The following is a 20,616-nucleotide window of genomic DNA, read 5'->3' on the forward strand; positions in this document are numbered from 1 at the left end:
TGCTCTCTGCTTCTCGATGGCAGCAGCCAAACAGTCACTCGGGCCGGGGGATTGCCAAGCTGCCTCGTGCCTGCTCCACGGAGCCCATAATCGTGACTGTGAACTGCTTCCTGCAGGTGTTTCCCAGATTCTGACCTTGTCCCTGTGGCTACCCTCCTGGGAGCGGTGTTGCCAGGGCCAAGGCCCCACAGTGACGCTGCTGGAAGCCACTGGCCCAGGCACTCCAGGAGAATATTTTGCATCCGAAGGAATTGGCCCCTGCCCTTCCCTTTGCCCTGGGCTGGTCAGGTCCTTCAGCCCCTTCTTCTGTCCTCTCTTCTCCCTGGCAGTGGACAACATCCTCATCCCAGAGAACCGGGCCCACTTGTCCCCAGAGGTGCAGCTGAAGGAGCTGCTGGAAAAACTGGACCTGGTGAGTGCCATGCGGTCCAGTGGGGCCCGGACCCGCCGTGTCCGCCTGCTACGCCGGGAGATCAATGCCCTTCGGCAGAAGCTGGCACAGCCGCCACCACCGCAGCTGGCATCGCTAAACAAGACTGTGTCCAATGGGGAGCTGCCAGCAGGGCCCCGGGGGGATGTGGCTGTGCTGGAGCAGGCCCCGCAGGAGGAGCCAGAAGACGATGGGGACAGAGGTGAGAGACAGTCACGGGCAGGCCAGGGGCTGCGGGCCAGGGTAAGGGAGGGTTAAGCTGAAATCCCGTAGTGGGAACATCCTTCCCCAACTCTAGGTGTGACCCTCGTGGGCAAGCAAAAGCCCTGGGAGGGGTCACACTTTCATGCATACCCAGGGATGATACTCAAAATATTTAACAATACGTAGAGACCAAAATTCATCCGTCAGAGTAGATGTTGGCTGTTATATTGGAGGGGGCTCCTGAGGGCCTCTGATGCAAATATTTAGTTGTTGGATTGTGAGTGGGTTCAGGGAGTTTCAGACGCTGGGGCCCAGTAGCTGTTTACTAACTTGTAAAGAAGTATTTCAGTATTTTGCACATGGTATGGCCATGTTGCACATACCAGTTAAATATTAGCTCAACTTATACCATCATGTAGAAAGGCTCTTAGAGCAGGTTAGGTTGTGGTGTGGGGGAATAGAAAAGAAAGAAAGACCCTAAGGATGGTCTGGGCTCATGGCTTTGACCCCAGCTGGCCAAGTCTACAGGCCCATCCCAAGCAGAAAAGCCCAGAACTGCAAAAGACAGCTGGGGGAAGTGATTCTCAGAGATCCAGGTGCCTTACCTGAGTTGCTTTCCATCCTCTCCGCTTCTTTGGGGACAGAATTGTCTCCCTCTTACCAGCCCTTGGATCTGAGCCTGTAGCTCAGGAGGGCCTGTCATCCACACAATCAAGAAGGTTGGGAATCATCTCCAGAGGAAAAGGGGCCAAATTGCAGGGAATGGCCCATTTTATTTTAGGTTGGAGGAGAGCAGGGATGTGGCTGAGAGGTCAGATTTAGCATTAGAGGGCTTCGTGTCCATTGTGACCCTTCCCAGCTTCCCATATGGCAGTCAGCATGCCACTCATATCCATCCCCACTCCTGGGCTAAGGCAGTGCAGAGTCATGCCCATTGGACCGGCTGCAACAGCTTCTAGAGGTTTCAAAAAATTTCTAGGCTTCATCGCCCAGAAATTCAGATTAGGGAAATCTGAGCTCTGTTTTGAAAGTCTCATTTTTTAAGGTGGAGGTTGAATAGACATGTTCGGGAACCACTGATTTAACGTCCTTGCTCTCGTTTTTTCATATCTGTAAGCTGCTTCTTTCTGCTTGTCCTTCTTGCTTCACTTGTGATATGAAACAAAATACATTGACAGATGGGAAAACACCTGGGTCTAAAGAGAGTTGTAGACCCCTAATCTGTGAGGCTGAGACTTACCTAATTATTGATTAAGCAGGGGGCTTTGGGCTTTCTTGGGTGTAGGGCAGTGGTTTATAACCCTGACTTCATCAAACTCACCTGGTAAGCTTTAAAAAAAAAAATCCATCATTAGCTATTTGGTTTCATTTTGTCTGGGGGGGGACCTCAGCATTGGAATTTTTAAGAAACTACCTAAGTGACTAATACATAGCCAGGGTTTAGAACTACTAGTGTAGACACAACTTAGTCCTACCTTCTCTTCACCTTAGACCTGAGACGCGTCTCAAACCTTCTAATACCCTATGCTCTTGGTTCTTAGTTATCAGTGTCATTATCTGGCTTGTAGGGGCAGACTTTTTCTAAAATGTTCAAGCAGGTTCTCTTTTTCTCTAACAGATGACTCCAAAATGCCTCCCCCACCAACCCTGGAGCCTACTGGGCCTGCGCCTTCCTTGTCTGAGCAAGAATCCCCTCCGGATCCCCCAACTCTGAAACCCATCAATGATAGCAAACCTCCAAGCCGATTCCCAAAGCCAAGAAAAGTGGAAGAAGATGAGCTTTTGGAAAAATCACCTCTGCAGCTAGGGAGCGAGCCCTTGCAACGCCTGCTCAGTGACAATGGCATCAATAGAGTGTCCCTCATGACCCCCGATACATCCCCCGCTGGCGCCCCACTCAGTGGCGTGGGCCGTCGCACATCAGTCCTCTTCAAGAAGGCCAAGAATGGGGTTAAGCTACAGAGGAGCCCAGACAGGGCCCTGGAGAACGGCGAGGACCATGGCGCAGTGGGCTCTCCTGCGTCTCCCACCAGCATCGAGGATGAACAGCACTCCCGGAAGCGGCCGAGGAGCAGGAGCTGTAGTGAGAGCGAAGGGGAGAGGTCCCCCCAGCAGGAGGAAGAGACAGGTGACCTCGCCTGTGACTTCTCTCGCTACTTCTCATCTGCTTTCCTGCTTTGCCTTGCCAGCCAGCACCTTCCCCAGTCAGCTGCCTCCCTAATGGCCCCTGTGGATGCCAGTAGTAGCACTGAGGACTCCGTAGCTCACAGTTGGGCCTGGTGCACGAGTAGTGGCCTGGGGAAATGGGCTTTGAGCAAGTGTTTTGAGAGGGCCAGCTTGTGTCTGGGGCTCTCTTTGGCCCGGAGCAGCATATAAAGCTATATGTGATAAAATGGTTCCTACCTTCATTTTAGTTCATTTATTCATCAGATATTTATATCAGGCATTATTGTAGGCACTAAAGTGTAGGGGGAAAAATCAATAAATAAACCAGACAAGTCTCCTCTCTTGTAGGGGAGGTAGACTAAAAGCAAATAAGTAAATTGTATCTCATATTAGAAGCTGTGGAGAAAAGTCCAGCAGGGAAGGGGGGAGAGGGGATGCTGAGGTGGTATTAGAAAGGGTGGCCAGGGGAGGCTTTCTGAGTAAAGATCTGAAGGAGCTGAAGGTGTGAGCTCTTTGGGTATCTGGGGAAAAGACGTTCCAAAAAGATGGACTAGCAAGTGCACGGGCCATGGGGGTGGAAACATGCTTGCATGTCTGAGGAACAGTGAGGGAACCTATGTGGCCACAGCAGAGTGAGCCAAGGGATCGTAGGTGATGGGGTCTCAGAGGTAGTAATAGGGGCTTGTCACTAAAGAGTCCTTACTGCATGTCCAACACAAGCTGGTCACTGGGGAGCAGTAAGTCAGACTCAGGTCCAACTCTGAGAGTTTATCATCCAGTGGGGAGACTAGATGGTGTCCTGAGGTGCAGAGATATCCCAGTGCTGGACAGTCTGTGGTTATGTGTCAGGTGACAGCACTGCTAGAGGTGTTAAGGGAATAGGAACTGGGGGAGTTGGGAAGGCTTCATGAGTAGACAGTACCTAAGCTGGCCCTGGGGATGAGGACAGACTAGAAAGGAACAGAGGGCTCGGGCCCAGGTGTGTAGAAACAAGGACAGAGTCCCTGTGAGGGACAGTTTGGAGAGGGGCTTCCCTCTCCAAAGTGAAGAGGAGCATCAGGAGCCAAAGCAGTGGGCAAGGTGGACCTGGACATGCAGGGCCTCCATCCCCAGACAGAGTTGTTTAGTCTTGGTGGGATATGGAAGGCCAGCTCACTTGGCAAGGAGGGGCCTGCTCTTGGCTTTTGCTCCTCATGTCCTGTTATGTGGTGGCTTTGGGCTGTGTGGTCAGCACATGCTTTTCTCTGCTTTTCTGTCTTCCTACCTAATACTTTGTTTCCAGCAGTACCTTCCTTTCCTGTCTGGTCCAAGCTTCCCTGTAGTAGGGCAGTTGGGTGTTTATATAGAGTCAAGAGCTTGAGGCCTGGAGTTAGGCAGACTTGAGTTCAAATCCCATCTTCTTACTAGCTGTGTATCCTGGGGCATATCAATTAACCTCTGTGAGCCTATTCCTTATTTCTAATATGGGGCTAGTGACACCTTCCTTGCGGGGCTCTAAGGATTGGAAGTAGCCTATATAAAGCGCTTGGTATATAGCAGTAGTTGGTAGCAGTTATTGTTGTCATCCTCTCAGTTATATCAGGCACAGCCAAACAGCACTGAGCACTAAAAATGAAAAATCCTGCTGTTGGGAAATAGGTCTAGACATCAGGCTCATCCAACCTGAGAGGGCCCACTGCTTGGGGGCTAGAATCTGTTTCTCCTCCACCATCCCAGCTACCTGGTACCCAGGAATATTTTTGCACAACCTTAGTGGAGTTTCTTAAAAGCAGGTGTTGATCCTTTATAGATGAGGCACAGTAGGCTTTGGTGATTTAAATTGAGGTCATAATGTTAGAGGCAGAGCCAGGTGAGGGTCCAGATGTGTTGGCTCAGACACCTGCTCTTACAGGTGTGACTTGCCTCACAGTTTTCTGGCTAAGGTATATGTGACTTAGAGCTCTTGGCTCAGCTATCAGACTTGTGGGATTCTGGATGGTGGTTGGGAATTGGATAGATAGAGAGGAGAGTTGAAGCTTTCACGGCAGGTGAGAGTCCTGTCCCTGGTATGACCAGACAGTCTTCATTTGCCTCTGAAGGGCTCCCTGCTGTAAACAGACCTTCCCTCATTCATACTTAACAGCATCCTCCATAAGTAAGAAGGTATTACCTTCACTTCACAAAAGTAGAAGCCAAGGCTTAAAGAGGAAAACGGACCCATATTTCAGAGCCCAGTCTAGAACCCAGGGAATCTGACTGCCCATCATCCCAGGAAGGTCTGGTCTGCCTTAGATCTGCTGAAAAGTTCCCCCCATCCTCAACTTTGACTAGCTCTGCTAGATATCTCAGGGTGTGGTTGACACAGTCCTTATCCGGCTCCAGCCTCCCCTGACACCATCCCAAAAGAATGAAGCTAGCTATTGCCAGCTGTGTGATGGATAGGGTGTGTGAGTGTTTATCTGAAGAGGCAAGGTGGGTGGGCTTCCCAAGAGGCAGAGGAGACTCCCTGATAATTGAGGCTTGAAATTAGAAGCAGATCCAGGGACTTGTGAACCAGCCGGAGTGAGGAAATCTTGGTATTTCCCATCGTAGTCAAATGACAGTAACTGGAATGAGCTATGGGCTATTTTCCTTCAACTAAACCCAGAAGGATGGGAAGGTAAATGCAGTGTCTGCTCACTGCCCTAACCAACATTTCCCCCAAACCTTTACCAGGTTCTCTCCACCACCCAAGACCCATTTCCCAAAAGGAGGGACCAGCCATCCTCTCCACCCCTCCTTGCTGAGCCCTCCCAAGTTGGCTGCCTCACACTGCAGCATTTGTCAGGGGAGGGGGGGGTTTCTACACTAAGGCTCACTTTGTCCTTGGCAGGTGTGACCAACGGCTTTGGAAAACACACTGAAAGCGGGTCTGACTCAGAATGTAGTTTGGGTCTCAGTGGTGGACTGGCATTTGAAGCTTGCAGGTAAGAACACTTGTCCCAAAGCTTTGTTTGCAGCTCTGCCACCTCTCCATTTATTTTCCTTTCAGCTGCTGATTGAACCTCCTCCTGCTTATCTCAGTTTTTTTTCTTCCCGCACCCCTGTTATTTCCGGAAGCCTCTCATCTGTGACTCTGGTAGCTCCTAGGAAACGTTGTGACACTAGACTGTCAGGCCTGATCTGACTAGGGGGAGGAATGGTGCTGATGCTTCACAGGGTTTTTAAGGCTGAATTTGGCTCCAGAGGGTGGGGACACCCTCTGTATTGCCCAGTGAAGTTAACATTTGAGCCAATCCCCACCCACCCCCCAGCCCATTTAGATAACCCAGTTATAGACATGGTTTTGCCCTTTGCCTTTTGGGGCATCATAGCAGTGGCCTCTTTAGAAGTGTGGTGTAGGAAAAAGAAATGGGCAGATAGGAAATTTGGAATTGCCTTTTAGTCTGAAAAAGGCCCCAGCTCTTCTACCATCTTTGAGCTGGGAAGGGATGGGTTTCTTTTCTCATTCTTTCACCTGAAGGGAGGATTTCCGAGACGAGAACCTTCAAGTTTCTTCCACGTCTAAGAGTTTATTGAATCTCTGCTCTGTGTTGTATGCTCTGCAAGACACCAGGGAGTATGGGACTCTTGGAAATGGGAGACTTTCGGTGCCACAGAAGAAGAATGACTTGTCCTGAAGGCTGACCTCATGGTCCCTCCACATGGCTATTGGATGGATTCTGGGTTCAGAGCAAAGGAGGAGAGGTCCCAGGGCAGCACCAAAATACTATGTGTCTGTGTTTGAAGTGCTTCAAAGGCTGGCTGGGTGTAGGTTCTATTGGGTTCTCACTCTACACTGGTGCTGGGCTCTTGGAGGCCCCCAGATGCCCCCTTGGGCCTGGACTGCTCCCCCGCTGTAGCAGGGCCCAGCTTTCAGTGGCTCCTTACAGATTTTCTTCCCCACCAAGCCTCAGAAATGTCCTAGCTGTCTCCCTCCGTGTTGCAGCTCTAGAGATATAGGAGTGGATGGGAAAACACAGTTACCAGGCATAGAGAAGAGGCAGAGATTTCAAAGTCTTACAGGATGCTTCTAGCCCGGTTCCGGGTTGGAGTTCCTGACTCCCTTCAAAGATAGGGTGCCTGGAAACCCAGTTCATTGGGGTGGGGTAGGGGTGGGGTTATCAAACTGTCCCCTCTTAGTCCTTGACTAAAGGTAGATGTGTTCGGCCCCTCCCTCCACAAAGGGTGCTCTTCCCAGCTGTGAGCCGCAAGGAGCAAGCCAGGCTAGGTTCTGCTTGCCTTTCTGCAGAACATGCCAAAGCCACCAGTTTCTCTGGGGCCCTGCTCAGTGTGGGAACAATGCCCTTGGAAGGTGTTTCCTCTTTAACTCAGTGGTTCTCAGTAGAATTTCGCAGTTTGAAACAGGAGATTCAGGACTTCAACTACAGGGTTTTTTTTCTTTGTCTTTGTTTTCTTTTTTCCTACATTGTGGGGGTAAGTACATAAAGGAAGATCTTATTAATTAGACCAGAATCATATAATCGCAGAATAAAGAACCTTGAAAGAGTTTCTGGTCACTAATCCCATCCCCTTCCCATCCTGTCCCTGGGTTTATCTTTTCTAATGATCTTCTGAGCAGTTTGGAGCTGCACCCCCTTGTCACTCATTCAATTATTAATTGAGCACTTACCGTGAGCCAGGTACTGTTCTAAGCCCTGATAAGGTGTCTGTTCTCAAGGAGCTTATCATCTAGAAGGGAGAGATAAATGTTAAGCCAGTAAGCAAAATAATTATAGATTGGGCTGTCTGCTTAGACCTGGGTAACTTAGAGAGAGGGCTGAAATGCAGGCCATGATCGAGTCACTTGTGCATTTTTCTATGAAACGGGAACATATGGACCTAGTTTTGGTGTTACATCCTATCTCACTGAGCTCAGCCTTCTCAGAGCTCATCATCTGATAGTATAACGTCGGTAGTTTATAATATTAAAGTGAGACATTAAAATTTACTGCCGTTTATATAATAATATTTACTATATAACTGCTATTTATTGAATACTTGGTGTGTTGTGTACTGAGTGCTTTCTGTGTATTAATCCATTAAATCCTCACAGCAACACATGGGGAACACAAGCCTCAGCGAGGTTAACTTGCTCAAGGTCACAGAATGAATGAGTAGAAGAGTGAGGTTCTGAACCCAGGTAGTCTGGCTCCAGAGTTTCTCTCTTAACTGCTTGGTTGTGCCCTCCTCTGTTGTATTTGGAGATGTTTCCCCAGATCCATGATGTGAACTTGGAGAGGCTTTCCTAATAGAACTACCAGTACCTTACATTTTTATAAGGACTCAGATTCTTTAAGTCCAGTGGCAGATTTTTGTAGGGTGCATGGCAACTGAATCCTGAATGTGAACTGGGTGTTGTTTTTTTCCCCAACAGGTCCTAATTTTGACTAGCAGGAAGAAAGCTCCCAACCTACTAGTAACTGAAGGATTATGATTCATCAGGTTCTCATTGTGCCAGGTTTTCTGTATAAGACCATGATAAAGTCAGTTATGATTCAGTAAAGCAGGAGTACCCTACCCTCCAACCAGTCTTCACCCTGGCCTCTTCGTGTCCCATTAGGGGTTTCTTAAGCATTTTCGCTCTACTGCAGGTTGTTGACTTGTCTTTTAAGCACTTTTTTTGTTGAAATAATTATATAGCAGTAATATTTTTTAAAGTTTGAATGGGAAAAACCCATAGCCACATCATTCTTGCCCAGAGGCTTCTAACTGTGATGGTACATTAGAATTGCATTGGTAGCAATTTAAAAATACTGATGCCTGGGTGGGTTCCAGTTATACCATTATTCTTGTATTAACTGTTCTCATTTTTGCCTCTTACCTTCTAGTCTTTGTCTACTATATATTTTTTTATCTCTTTACAGTAGCCATATTTTAAAAAAACTGGTCTGCTTGGTAGTTAAAAAAATCCATCTCTGTCTAAGAAAAACGTCACACACATAAAGTAGAAGTGAGACGTGGATTGTTTTTCCAATTTAAAAAGTCTTTTCTAATTAAGGAAGTAAGGCATGTCCATTATAGAAAATTTGGGAAAGAGGCAGATTTTTGTACCTCAAAAATAAATTGGTTTCTAGAGAAGCAGTGTGAACCAGAGAGTTAAGAATTCTGGGCAGATGTGAGACAGGCCCTCCTCATGGCCAGGCTGCTTAGACTCTGGAAGGATTGACAAGTGCCTGGGGTAACCTTCCCCCTGGATGAAATCCAGTGTCCCCGGGCAGGGGAGCAGGCCTCTCTTTCCAAGTTCAGTCCTTCCACATGGATGAAATGTTTCCTTAACCTTCGTGGGAACATTCTGGTCAGAAGTATATCATGGGTTAGTATGAGTTTTTAGGGGAAGGTGAGAAACCATTCTCCTTGAAGGGTTTTTGCAGCTCTGCTCCTAGCAGAGATGGGAGAGCAGGAGTGGATGTGTTACTCATTGAAATTGTTCATTTCGCTCCTCTCTCCCTCCCTGCTCTATATGCAGTGGTCTGACACCCCCCAAACGCAGCCGAGGGAAACCAGCCCTGTCTCGAGTGCCCTTCCTGGAAGGTGTGAATGGAGACTCTGACTACAACGGCTCAGGTGAGGAGTGCTGTACAGGTGCATCTTGGGGGACCAGGCCTTCCAGAGAACCAGTTCTGCGGGCTGCAGCCAGACCCTGAGCTCCTCCGAACCTGGGGGCACTGGTCAGGGAAATGGCCCTTCCTCCCAGGTCATTCATACTCCTTTTTCTTTTTTTTTAATTCATCTTATTTTGAATAAGTAACACATACCATGGTGACAAAAATCAGAAACGTACAAAAGGGTGCATAATGAAAAGCCAGTTCTCCCCTCCCTAGAATAGCCACTGTTAGTGGTTTCTTTTGTGTCTTTCCAGATGTAATCCATACGTACACAAACCAAAAACTTGTGTGTATATTTAAAAGAGTGAGCAGAGAAGCCTAACATGCACATTCCTCTAAACCATGCCTTTTTTCAGTTAATAGTATATCTTGGAGATTCTTTTGTGCTTTTTATTGGCTGTCTAATGCCACATTACATAGGTGTGCTATCATTTACTTAGCTGGGCCTCTGCAGATGGACATTTAGATTGTTTTCGTTTAATTGTCATAGTCAGTGTTGCAGTGAGCAACCTTGTACAAAGATCATTTTGTATCCCTGGGGAGTATATCTATAGATATACTCTATTGCTGTATTGAAGGAAGTATGCATTTGTAATTTTGATAGATATTTCCAGTCTGCCCTCACAGGAGTAATATGATATCCTGTGTCACTGAATTTCACACATAACCCTGTAATTTCATGTGATCCAATGCTTCTACTCCCTGCTGGAGTAGAATGGAGACATTCTACTCCAGCAGGTCCAAACAGTAAAACACATGGATCTTATCTCCTCGGACTGAAGGAATAAATGACAGGGCAGAGCCAAAGGAGAGGCCTGGGTGGTGCTCAGGTGGAGCAGGTGCAGGGCTGGCTGTTCTCTGAGCACACCTCTGTCCAGCCCTCCTATGGGGGGTGTGCGCTCTGGATGCCCTGTCTTTGAAGCTTCCATCTAACACTCAGCCTTCAGGGCTTGTCTTCCCCTCTTTCCTTTTCCCAACTGCTTTATTTTCCCTTAGCATCAGTTTCTTTTTCATATGTGTGTTGATGAATGCACGCCTGCATGTTTCATTACTGTCTGACTGTCAGTGCCCAGAAGGCAGGGCTTATGTCTAGGTTAATTTGTACAGCATCTAGTGCAAAACTGGGAGCGGATTGGCATGTACTTTGTGCTTCTGGTGGTGACATTTTATTTTTATTTTTAAAACCACGTAATTATTAAAATGATGCCAAAGGAAATTTAAAAAGGAAACTGACCTTCCACTGTTGCATCAACTTAACACAATTGTCTTCATTTCTCTTTGTTGCCTTCTATTTATTTCAGGCACGTTTTTAACAAAATGCTAATCCAAAACACATGCTCTTTCATATTCTGCTTTTTTCAATGTTATCTTCCAATCAATGCATTATAATTTACTTGTTTCATTTTTAGAATTTGGTTATTTCCAACTTTTAACATTATACGTAATGTGGTGAACCCATATTTTTGTTCAAAAGCCTCTTATTCATTTTAAAAGTTATTTTTCTAAGAACAAATTCCCAGGGAAGGAATTTACTGGAGTACATTGTTCATACTTTTTTTTTTAACGGCTCTTGAGACTTACCGCCAATTATATTCTGAAAGGATTAGACTGGTCTGCAGTTTCCTCAGCAGTATATGATTGCACCAGTTTCCCCGCAGCCTGCCTCTTCAGTATTGGATTTTGTCTTTTTGTTGTTATTGCTATTGATTTAATAGACAGAAAACAAGACCTCATTATCAGGAATACACTTTATAAAAAATTATATATGTAGATGGTAATGTTTCCTTAGGAACATAATTTCTACTCTGTGGAATTTGGATCTTTTCCTTAGTTGAGTGTGGTCACCTCCCTGTTGCCAGCTTATAGACTGGGGAGGGGAAGGGAGGTTCCTCTGTGTGCTCAGAGACATTTGTGAAGTACCCATCCATATGTGCTAATGCATTAGGTGCAGAACAAAGTAAGCCGAAGAGATGTGGTGCCTGCCCCAGGCAGGACACCCTGTGTAAGGTTCTGACAAAACGGGCAAGAAAAGAATCTGCAGACCTGCTTGGCTCTGCTGAGTGCTGTGCAGCCAGGTGTCCTGGATAGCCAGGTATGGCCTTGCTAAAGAACTCATTTAGCAAGTAGTTTTACTGGGATGTCCATCCCAGGCATCTTTCTCCATGAAGCCTCCATCATGAGGCCCACCAGTCAGGGAGGCCCAGAGAGCAGATAGTGGCTTTGCCAAGGTGGGTTATAGTCCTTCTTCCTGGTGTCCTGGTGATGAAGCAGTTATATTTTTCCAAGGAACATCAACCTAGGGTTCTAGTTCAGACGTCAGCAAACTGTAACCTGTTGCCTTTTTGTAGGGCCCACGAGCCAAGAATGGTTTTTACATCTTCAAATGATTGAAAATCAAAAGAAGAATGATATTTTGTAACATGTGAAAATCACACAAAATTCAGATTTCAGTGTCCAGAAATAAAGTTTTATGGGGATACAGCAGTGCTTGTTCATTTACCAATTGTCTATGGCTGCTTTCATGCTACAGTAGTAGAGTTGAGTAGTTGCAATGGAGACTGCAAAACCTAAAATACTTACTATTTGGCCTTTTAAAGAACAAGTTTGCTGTCTCCTGATCTAGTCTTAAGAACTAAGGAGAGGGTAGGGAAGAGGAAGGGTGGAGGGGATGTTGCTCACTCATTCCTGGGCTGCCCCAGTCAAATGGAGGCCCCGGGCAGGCCTCCTGGGCACCATTCCATGCCCCCTTGGGCACTGTCTCCTCCCCTCCCCCACCCCCAGGCAGAAGCCTCCTGATGCCCTTTGAAGACCGTGGAGACCTGGAGCCCCTGGAGCTGGTGTGGGCCAAGTGCCGAGGTTATCCCTCCTACCCTGCCTTGGTGAGTCTACCTGATCCTCCTCCCTCCCCTGGGTGGTCTGGCCCCTGCCTTGCCTTGGGGGCTTATCTGATTGGATCAAGCCAGCAGAGTGTGATTGGGAGTCAGGGTGCCTTTAGCTGCAGAAGGGAGGGAGGTTTTATCCCAGCCTGGGTGGGTCACACCAGCTAGACTCCCGGCTTAGGGCACTTAAAATAGGTTAAAGTATGCAGACAGAAGCTAGGGCTCTTAGCAATTTAATAGCATATATTTATTTGCTAAATAAAAAAAATTATTATGCAAAAAGTAATATGTGCTCATTGTAGAAAATTGTAAAAGCTGTTAATAATGCTTAGGTGTTTTACTTAATGTCTGTCATGCTAAGTTCTTGAAATGCTGAGGAAGGTATGGTTATTCTCATTTTGTAGGGGAAGAAACTGAAGATCTATTTGCTACCATGGTCATCTAGCTATTAAGTGGCAGGGTTGGAATTTGAGCCCAAGGCTCAAAGTGTGTGATGTCAAAGCCTGTGTTCTGAGCCACTGAGTTCAAAATCACCCACAGTCCCATCTATTCAGAGATTACCTCTTGATGTATATCCTCAGCCCTTTTTTTTCTGTTTAATGCATAAATGTGCATAAATATGAGACCGTACTCTGTTTAACCTCCCCTTCACTTAACAGCACACCATGAGCATGCATGTCTTATGCCATTAAACATTCTTCATCAGCAACACTTTCATTACTGCATCATCTTCAGTCGTATGCGTGTACCTTATTTTAACCATTTCCTAGTTGGTCATTTAGATCACTTTGAATTTTTCACTATGATAAACAGCCAGCAGTAAGCATCATTGTAGCTTAACATTTGTGCACATCCATGGTTATTTCTTCACAGTGAAGAAGACTTAGGAATGCCTTCTTGGGGCATCTATGCAAAATTCTGATGCAAATCGCCAAGTTGCCCCTTAGAACATTAGTTCCGGTTTATACTCCCACCAACAGTAGCTAAAATTTCCATTTTTTCCGTAGTAGCAGTAGCTAAAAATTCTAATTTTTACCACCTTGATTGTTATGTCTTACAGCTCTTTCTATATTAGGGAGGTAATATCCATCTGGCCCTGAAAATACTGATTCTAACCTTTGGGGCATGTCAGAATCATCTGGGGGAATTTTTTAAACAATGTAGATACTGGGGCCCCATCTCAGAACAACTGTATTAGACTCTCTAAAGCCAGACCAAGGCGTGAATATTTTTGTTTCTTTGTTTTATGAATTTTTTTTAAAACTCCCCAGATGATCTATAGTGGCTGTTGAGAACCGCCCTGCCAGCCTATGCGTGCACACAGAGCTCTGAGCCTCTCCCAGCTCATTTGTGTCTATGGCTCTTTTCATAGACAGCAGCCTCTTAAGGTGAAGAGTGCAGGAACTCTGATCCTTTTTGGACAGGTGACCAAACTGTAGCTCCAAGAGGTTATACGACTTGCTGGAGTCATATTGGAACCCATGCTACCTGCCTTACCCCCTGCTTAGCAGTGGCAGGTGGGAGATCCACGTTGTGATCCAGCGCTGAGGAGGTTGGACCTGGGGCTGCCTTCACAGGCTCCATGCCCAGCTGTCAGTGAGACCCCCAGCTTAGTTGTTGAAGAATTGATTAAGACTGTGCAGGTTTAGTTCTGTTTTTTTAATCTCACAATACAAAGAAAGCCAGTCTAAAACTAGTCTCCTTTTTTCCCTTTTTTTTTTCTTTTTTTTTTAATAAATTTATTTATTTATTTTTTGGCTGTGTTGGGTCTTCATTGCTGTGCGCGGGCTTTCTCTAGTTTCGGTGAGCGGGGTCTACTCTTCGTTGGGGTGTGCGAGCTTCTCATTGTCGTGGCTTCTCTTGTTGCGGAGCATGGGATCTAGCCGCGTGGGCTTCAGTAGTTGTGGCACGTGGGCTCAGTAGTTGTGGCTTGCGGGCTCAGTAGTTGTGGCTTGCAGGCTCTAGAGCGCAGGCTCAGTAGTTGTGGCACATGGGCTTAGTTGCTCCGCAGCATGTGGGATCTTCCTGGACCAGGGATCGAACCCATGTCCCCCTGCATTGGCAGGCGGATTCTTAACCACTGCGCCACCAAGGAAGCCCCTCTTTTTTTCCTTTTTAATTATCTTCTTAATCATACATTTTCTTTCGTGATAAAGAAATTCAGCCACCACCTGAAAAAACCTGTGTTTTTATTTTGGTTTATGCTCTCCCAGTCGTTTTCCTCTGCATACTTAAATATGTACTTGTGCATATAGTGACTATACGGTTTTTAAATTTCTGAGGCTCTTGTTCTTTAAAAAAATGTTTTTTGTTTTTCTGTAAAAATTATGTATCTACATTACAGAAGCTTTGGAAAAAGAGAGGAAATCAACACGAATCCCAGCATTATGACATCATCTATAAGCATTTTGTATTGTTGCTTCTATTTATCGTTTATATATTATAGCTGTAACAATAGTGTGTGTACACATTTATTATGTAATGTGTTAAATGTTATCGCAGACTTTATTTCCATGTTGTTTTACATCTGCATGACATTTGAGTGAATGTACCATTGTTTATTATTTGGGGATACATTTGCCTCTGTCTTCTTTAAAATGGGAGGCGAGCTCCCCTTAAGAGGCAGACTTGCCCATCTTGCTTCTGCCCTTAGGGGGACACTTTTCACAGTCTGCCCCACTTTCCAAGCCAGGCACTATCCCCACTGTTGATAATCAAGGAAGTTCAGGAGGGCTTGTCTGGTGGTTCTCATTAGGACCCTTAGCTTCAGTCCCAGGAGGGACAGACAGGCTGGGAGTTAGAGTTTTTACCAAATCACACAGCTGGGGGCAGGGTAGTGGTGGTTCTTCCTTAGAGTAAACTCTTAACTAGAGGACCTGCTTTTAGCTGCTTATCTTGAGAAGGATGTAGGGAAGCTGGCAGACACCCAAAAGTAAATAGAGCAATTTATTATTATAAGAGGCCCCCTGGGACAGGGTATAGGAATTAAGATTTCTCCATCTCTGGAGAAAGCTGCTTCCTCCGTAAGTTTCCAAGTCTCCCTGGCCTTGGTGCACAGAGATTATCAGCCAGCTGCTCTGGAAGCAGGGGCTGTGTAGGAGGCAGTGGGCAGCAGAGGCCCAAGCCTGGTCCAGGCACCTGGTTTTAGTCCCAGCCAGCTACATCCTTCTGTGCTTGGCGTTCTCCTCTGTCATCTAATACTTGTCAGCAGACTTCTCAGCATCAGCAAGAGGATGAAATAAGATGATGTGTGAATAATTAGGAGCTTTGGTAACTTTGTCAGTGCTCCACAGAGCTGGAGAATTATTGTTGTGTTGATGCCACCAGGCATTTTGCTGAGCCCTTGCCCTTGTGGAGCCTGCGGCCTCAAGGACGAATTCTTCCAGTGGCCCTTGTTTCCGACCACATCATTCTCCCCTCTTCAGCAACCCTTCACACTCAGTCTTTTGCCTTCTCTCTGATTTTACCGTGGAGGTGCTAAAATCGTATCTGGTCTATGCACCAGGAAGGATTATAGTCAGACAGGAAGGTGGTGGGTAACCAGGAGATTTGTTTAGGTAGAACCAAAGGGATGGGCCCTCTGGCTGATGCAGGACCTTCTTCACAGCCATGGTGTCTAGGAAGCCCCTGAGATTTTGAAATGAATTGCATAGGTTCTAAAGGGAAATTGGCAGGGGAAAAAATGGCCTCCATTCCTCTCCCCTAAGGGACACTGGGAGGAAGGCGTTTGTCTGTCTGGCCTGGATGTCAGAGATGCTCCACTCACTTCTGAAAACCCCCCACCCTGGCTTCCCAGTACTTCTCTTTCAGCTCTGGGGCCTGACAGTTGATGGAGCACGCTACCTTGTCGGAAGGTCTGATTGGAAGGGGCCAAAGGATTAGGACAATATCTGGGGAAACAGAGTCAAAAGTTCTGTTTGGGGTACTGAGGGTCATTGGAAGAGGTCAGCCCCTCCATCACTGCGTTGTGGGCAGAGCCAATCCCCTGCATAGCTTTGGTGTACGGTGGTTCAGTGGTTAGTCCTACAGCAGGGCGCACTGTTCACCCCATCCACCCCCAGCTGAACGCTGTCTCCTTTCCTGCTGCCAGATCATCGATCCCAAGATGCCCCGGGAGGGCCTTCTGCACAATGGCGTCCCCATCCCCGTCCCCCCACTGGATGTGCTGAAGCTGGGAGAGCAGAAACAGGCCGAGGCTGGAGAGAAGCTCTTCCTTGTCCTCTTCTTTGACAACAAACGCACCTGGTGAGTGGGTGCTGCTGCTGGGAGGGCGCACCAGGATGCAGGCTGAGGGGCCCAACCAGGTGGCTGTTCTAATGCTGACGTGCCGGAGAGGTACACAGAGGGGCTGTGGGCTCGACCACCCTGCCTCCACCCAGGTGAAGGTGAAGGGTTACCTGCCAGCAGCTGGTCTGCATTTGCCATGTTAACAGTAACCTGGTGTTACTAATAACACTGATTAATGTTGTTAATAGTAACTGAGGGGTATCACAGATCAGATTCCTTGCGAAACACTCTGAGATGGAGATTTGTATTAGGAGTCTTATTGGGAAGAGCTGTGGGGGTGAGGGGGTGCAGCACTGGGCAGAGGAAAAAGTTGAACTGCAGTGCACTTGCTGCAGAGGCCTCAGCTCATCCTGTTTGGAGCTCTGGAGCTGGGTGGCTCATTAGAGATGTCAGGGATTAGGGCTGTGCCTTTGTACCCCCATGTCAACCAGTCATTGAATGCTGGCTGCCCCTGGGGAGGGGCGTGATGTTGGTGGGGGGTGATGCCTGGAGCGGGACTCACTTGAGAGCCTGTAATCTGCCAACACTCCCAGCGGCTGCAGGAAAGCATGTCTCAGTCCTGGGCGGAGAGTTCTGGGCAGTGCAGGATCCACCGCAAGGGGCTTGTCTGCTCATGGCTTGCAAACACCAGCAGGAGGATTCTTTCACCTCTGCTTCTGTAGAGTGAAGAGGTAGGACTAGCTAATAGCTATCATTTATTGAGCATTTACTCCATTTCCTTATGCAAATTGCTTTACATGCATGATTTCATTTGGTCCTCATTTAAATCTTCATTAATCCCCTCCCAATCCGTTTTGCAGATGAGGAAGCTGAGGCTCAGAAAGCCAAGAATCCATAGCCAGAACTGGGATACAAACCAAGATCTGGCTCCAAAGGCTGGGCTCTTAGCCACATGTTATATTCACCCAGGGATCTTTTAAAAAACACCAGGTGCAGGCCCCACCAGAGATCATTTCATCGATTCCTGGCATCAGCTCCACTTCCTAGCTGTAGCTCCCTGACTCCGCAAGGCAGGGTGAGGCTCAGAGCCCTCCAGATGACTCAGCTAGTCTCCCTGGGGGCACACGGGCTTCCCTCTTGCAACCGTCTAAGCTGAGTGAGTGTCCTCGGCCCAGGTAAGGGCCTGGCTGCAAAATAAGTCCCTTGGTGGCTTCCCGCCTGTGGCGTCCCAGTCTGCCTCCCTCTGCCCTGTCCCCTCCCCCTGGCTTTGCTGGTCCTGGGCAAGTGGGTCCAGAAGAGCCTCCTTTGGGACCCACCACGGTCCAGGCTTCTTACTGTGCTTGTATTTTAGGCAGTGGCTTCCGAGGGACAAAGTCCTGCCCCTGGGTGTGGAAGACACTGTGGACAAGCTCAAGATGCTGGAAGGCCGCAAGACCAGCATCCGCAAGTCAGTGCAGGTGGCCTACGACCGTGCGATGATCCACCTGAGCCGAGTGCGGGGACCCCACTCCTTTGTCACCTCCAGCTACCTGTAAGGGCAGGGCCTGGCCTGCATCTGCCTGCCCTGCCTCCGTCCTGTGGGGCACAGAGAAGCCTCTTCCTGCCCCGGCCAGACGTATGGCTGGCAGCTTGCCCCTTCCATGGCAGGCCGGAGACTGGGCTGTATCCTCCCCAAGGACAAGGCCCCAGTTTTGACTGACTGCATGGTTCCCCTGGTGGGCCTGCTGTGTGCCAAAAACTCCCACCTGAGCTCCCTCAGGGGCTGGTCCACCGAAGAACCAGTTAGAAATAGAAACAGCTGTGAGGCTTGGGCCCAGCCGAGGAGATAGACCTGGCCCCAGAAAGCAAGAGGTCTTGGGCTTTCTCAAGGGTGTGCCTGGCCCCCTCCAACCCATTCCCAACTAACTACACCTCAGGGTGAGCGAGGCTCTGACACTGACCCCAGAGGTGCTGTGGATACACTAGGGTCCCACGGGGAATCTCACGGAGCTCACCCTCTCTCTCCATTACCCATCCTCATACCTCTTCCCTGTCCCATCTTCTGCACCTCTGCCCAGTCTCTCTTTCTCCCTTGTTCCTTTCCCGACTTCCTCTTGTGCCAAACTGACAGAAACCATCACCAAACTGATCTTTTTCTTTTTATGGCTCATTCCCTTTGAGGCCAGCTGCTAGCCTACCACTTGGGTGACCCCTTCACCAGCACACCTCCCCACCCCCTTACATGTGCTACAGACAAGCAGCTGAGGCCAGCCTGTGAGAGCTTGCCCGCTTAGATTGAAGCAGGGCCCCTCCGGCCCTCTTCTGTCTTGCAGAGAGGTGGGCTCAGGCTGGATGGGCTCCTGTCAGCAGACCAGGCTGCTTGTGCCAGTGTCCATCTGTCCACGTGGATTCCGAGGGTTGTTGGGTGAAGCTGTGCCCTTTGGCTGGGTCTGCCCTTTCACTCCTCCTAGCCTCTCCTCGTGGGCTTTTCCTTTTCTGCACCTGCAGCCTCTAGCCTCTCTCTCTACCAGCAGGGATGGCGTGGGGCTTGCAGTCCAGCATCTTCGTGTCCTGCGCTGCGCTCTGCCCTGCCCAGCCTCTGCTGCTCCGAACTCCAGGGAACACAGCCTTTTATTTCAAACCCTCTGTCCCCTTCCCTCTTCTCCTTCAACCCCCTCTCCACCTTTACCTTCTCAAAAACAGAAGGGAAAAAAAACTGTGAAACGGGAATGCTGACTGACAAACCAACACAACTTTCAGAGGCTTTGATGTCTGTTCTCTGGATGTTTCTTTTCACCTCTTAAGCACCAAAGTTGCAGGGCCAGGTTGCAGGCCACTGATTGCCATGTTGATTTTTAACCTGACGTTCTTTTTAATTGTTTTAAATTTTTCATAGGGGAGTTTTGGACAAAACAAAGTCACTGGGGAGATCACTGCCATTTTTACACACTTTTTAAAAATACAACCAACCAACCGCCACGACTTCTTATACGTTTGGGACATGAGCCAGAGTTTAAAAGGGAACCAACAAAACTCTCTATAACATAAAGGATGGGGTTTTGGATTTTGTACAATAATAAAACTACAATACAGCCTATGGCTAGGGAAGGACATAGTGTATATAATTGTAAAATACTGTTCTAAATTATTCAGGCCTATAGTTTCCATTACTGGAGTCCTCCATTGTGTGGCTGAGTATTTTAAATGCACACAGTGTGGTTTATTTAAAGGAGCCAATGCGTCCCCCCTCCCCAGGTAGTCGGTCGGCTGTGGACTATGTGACCTTCGTCTCAACCTGTGTTGTAAGATCTCGGGGCTTTCTCTCCCTCTCTCTCTCTTTCTGTCTGTCTCTTTCTTCCCCCCAACACTTTCTCTTTCTTAGTCTCTTTCTCCCTTTTTTTTTTTCAGTCTCTTTGAATCTTTCAGTCTCTCTCTGAGTCTCATTTTTAAAACTGCTCTTTTAGAACGGGAAACGGCTCAGATCCTGCTGTGGCATGGGGCCTATGTGTCTCAGTCGCGTCTGCTGTGAAGCACACGATGCTCTATTTATTGTAGAAAGTGACTTTATTTGCTTTCTAGAATTGTTTATAACAGATGGTATAAGAGAGGTAATAAACAGAGAAAAATCTATGCTTGTAAAGAATACAAAAGTTAATTTTACCTACTGTAATATGACTGTCTTAAACTTATTTTCTCTCTGAGAAATAAATGTTCTAATGGGCAGCAGTTGCTGTGTGTGTTTGATGTCGTCAGTGGGGCCTGCCCTTCTCCTCCTAATCTCTGCAGCCCTCCCCCTCTTCAAGACACCAGGGCCTATTAAGAATGGGGTTGTCTACCTGTTGCAGACTCCCAGCTGGACAGGGCTCTGTCTCTCTGTCTGTCTGCCTGCCTGTCTGTCTCTTGGACCCCTGGGAGGGGTGCAAGAATGGTTTCTGACATTTTCCTCCCCAACAGCGCTGCCTTTTGGGAGTTGTGGAAGATCCAGCCTACTTCCCGCGCCTTGGCTGCTCTGTAGCCCCATTCCTTTAGGAGCATCTGCTCCTTGTTCAGTGGGAGAAGTGGCCCTTTGGACATCTCGGGCACCTGTTCACCAAGCTTGCAGAATTGGAGAGTCTAGGCTGCTCCC

At 47.8% G+C, this 20,616-nt stretch overlaps 1 protein-coding gene across 2 annotated transcripts in view; it reads left to right on the forward strand.

Annotated features, from left to right (window-relative positions):
• Positions 1 to 18,206, forward strand: part of BRPF3 (bromodomain and PHD finger containing 3) — a 32,764-nt gene extending 14,558 nt beyond the window's left edge. For both annotated transcript variants that reach the window (XM_068557134.1, XM_068557135.1), the window contains exons 7-13: positions 330 to 632; positions 2,253 to 2,762; positions 5,652 to 5,745; positions 9,267 to 9,364; positions 12,187 to 12,284; positions 16,375 to 16,529; positions 17,863 to 18,206. In XM_068557134.1, coding sequence (XP_068413235.1) covers positions 330 to 632; positions 2,253 to 2,762; positions 5,652 to 5,745; positions 9,267 to 9,364; positions 12,187 to 12,284; positions 16,375 to 16,529; positions 17,863 to 18,046 — 1,442 coding nt within the window. In that variant the 3' untranslated portion in view covers positions 18,047 to 18,206. The remainder of the gene's footprint in view (positions 1 to 329; positions 633 to 2,252; positions 2,763 to 5,651; positions 5,746 to 9,266; positions 9,365 to 12,186; positions 12,285 to 16,374; positions 16,530 to 17,862) is intronic.
• Positions 18,207 to 20,616: the final 2,410 nt, after the last annotated feature.

This window comes from Eschrichtius robustus, chromosome 12 (genome assembly GCF_028021215.1).
Source record: "Eschrichtius robustus isolate mEscRob2 chromosome 12, mEscRob2.pri, whole genome shotgun sequence".
Classification (NCBI taxonomy): Eukaryota; Metazoa; Chordata; class Mammalia; order Artiodactyla; family Eschrichtiidae; genus Eschrichtius; species Eschrichtius robustus.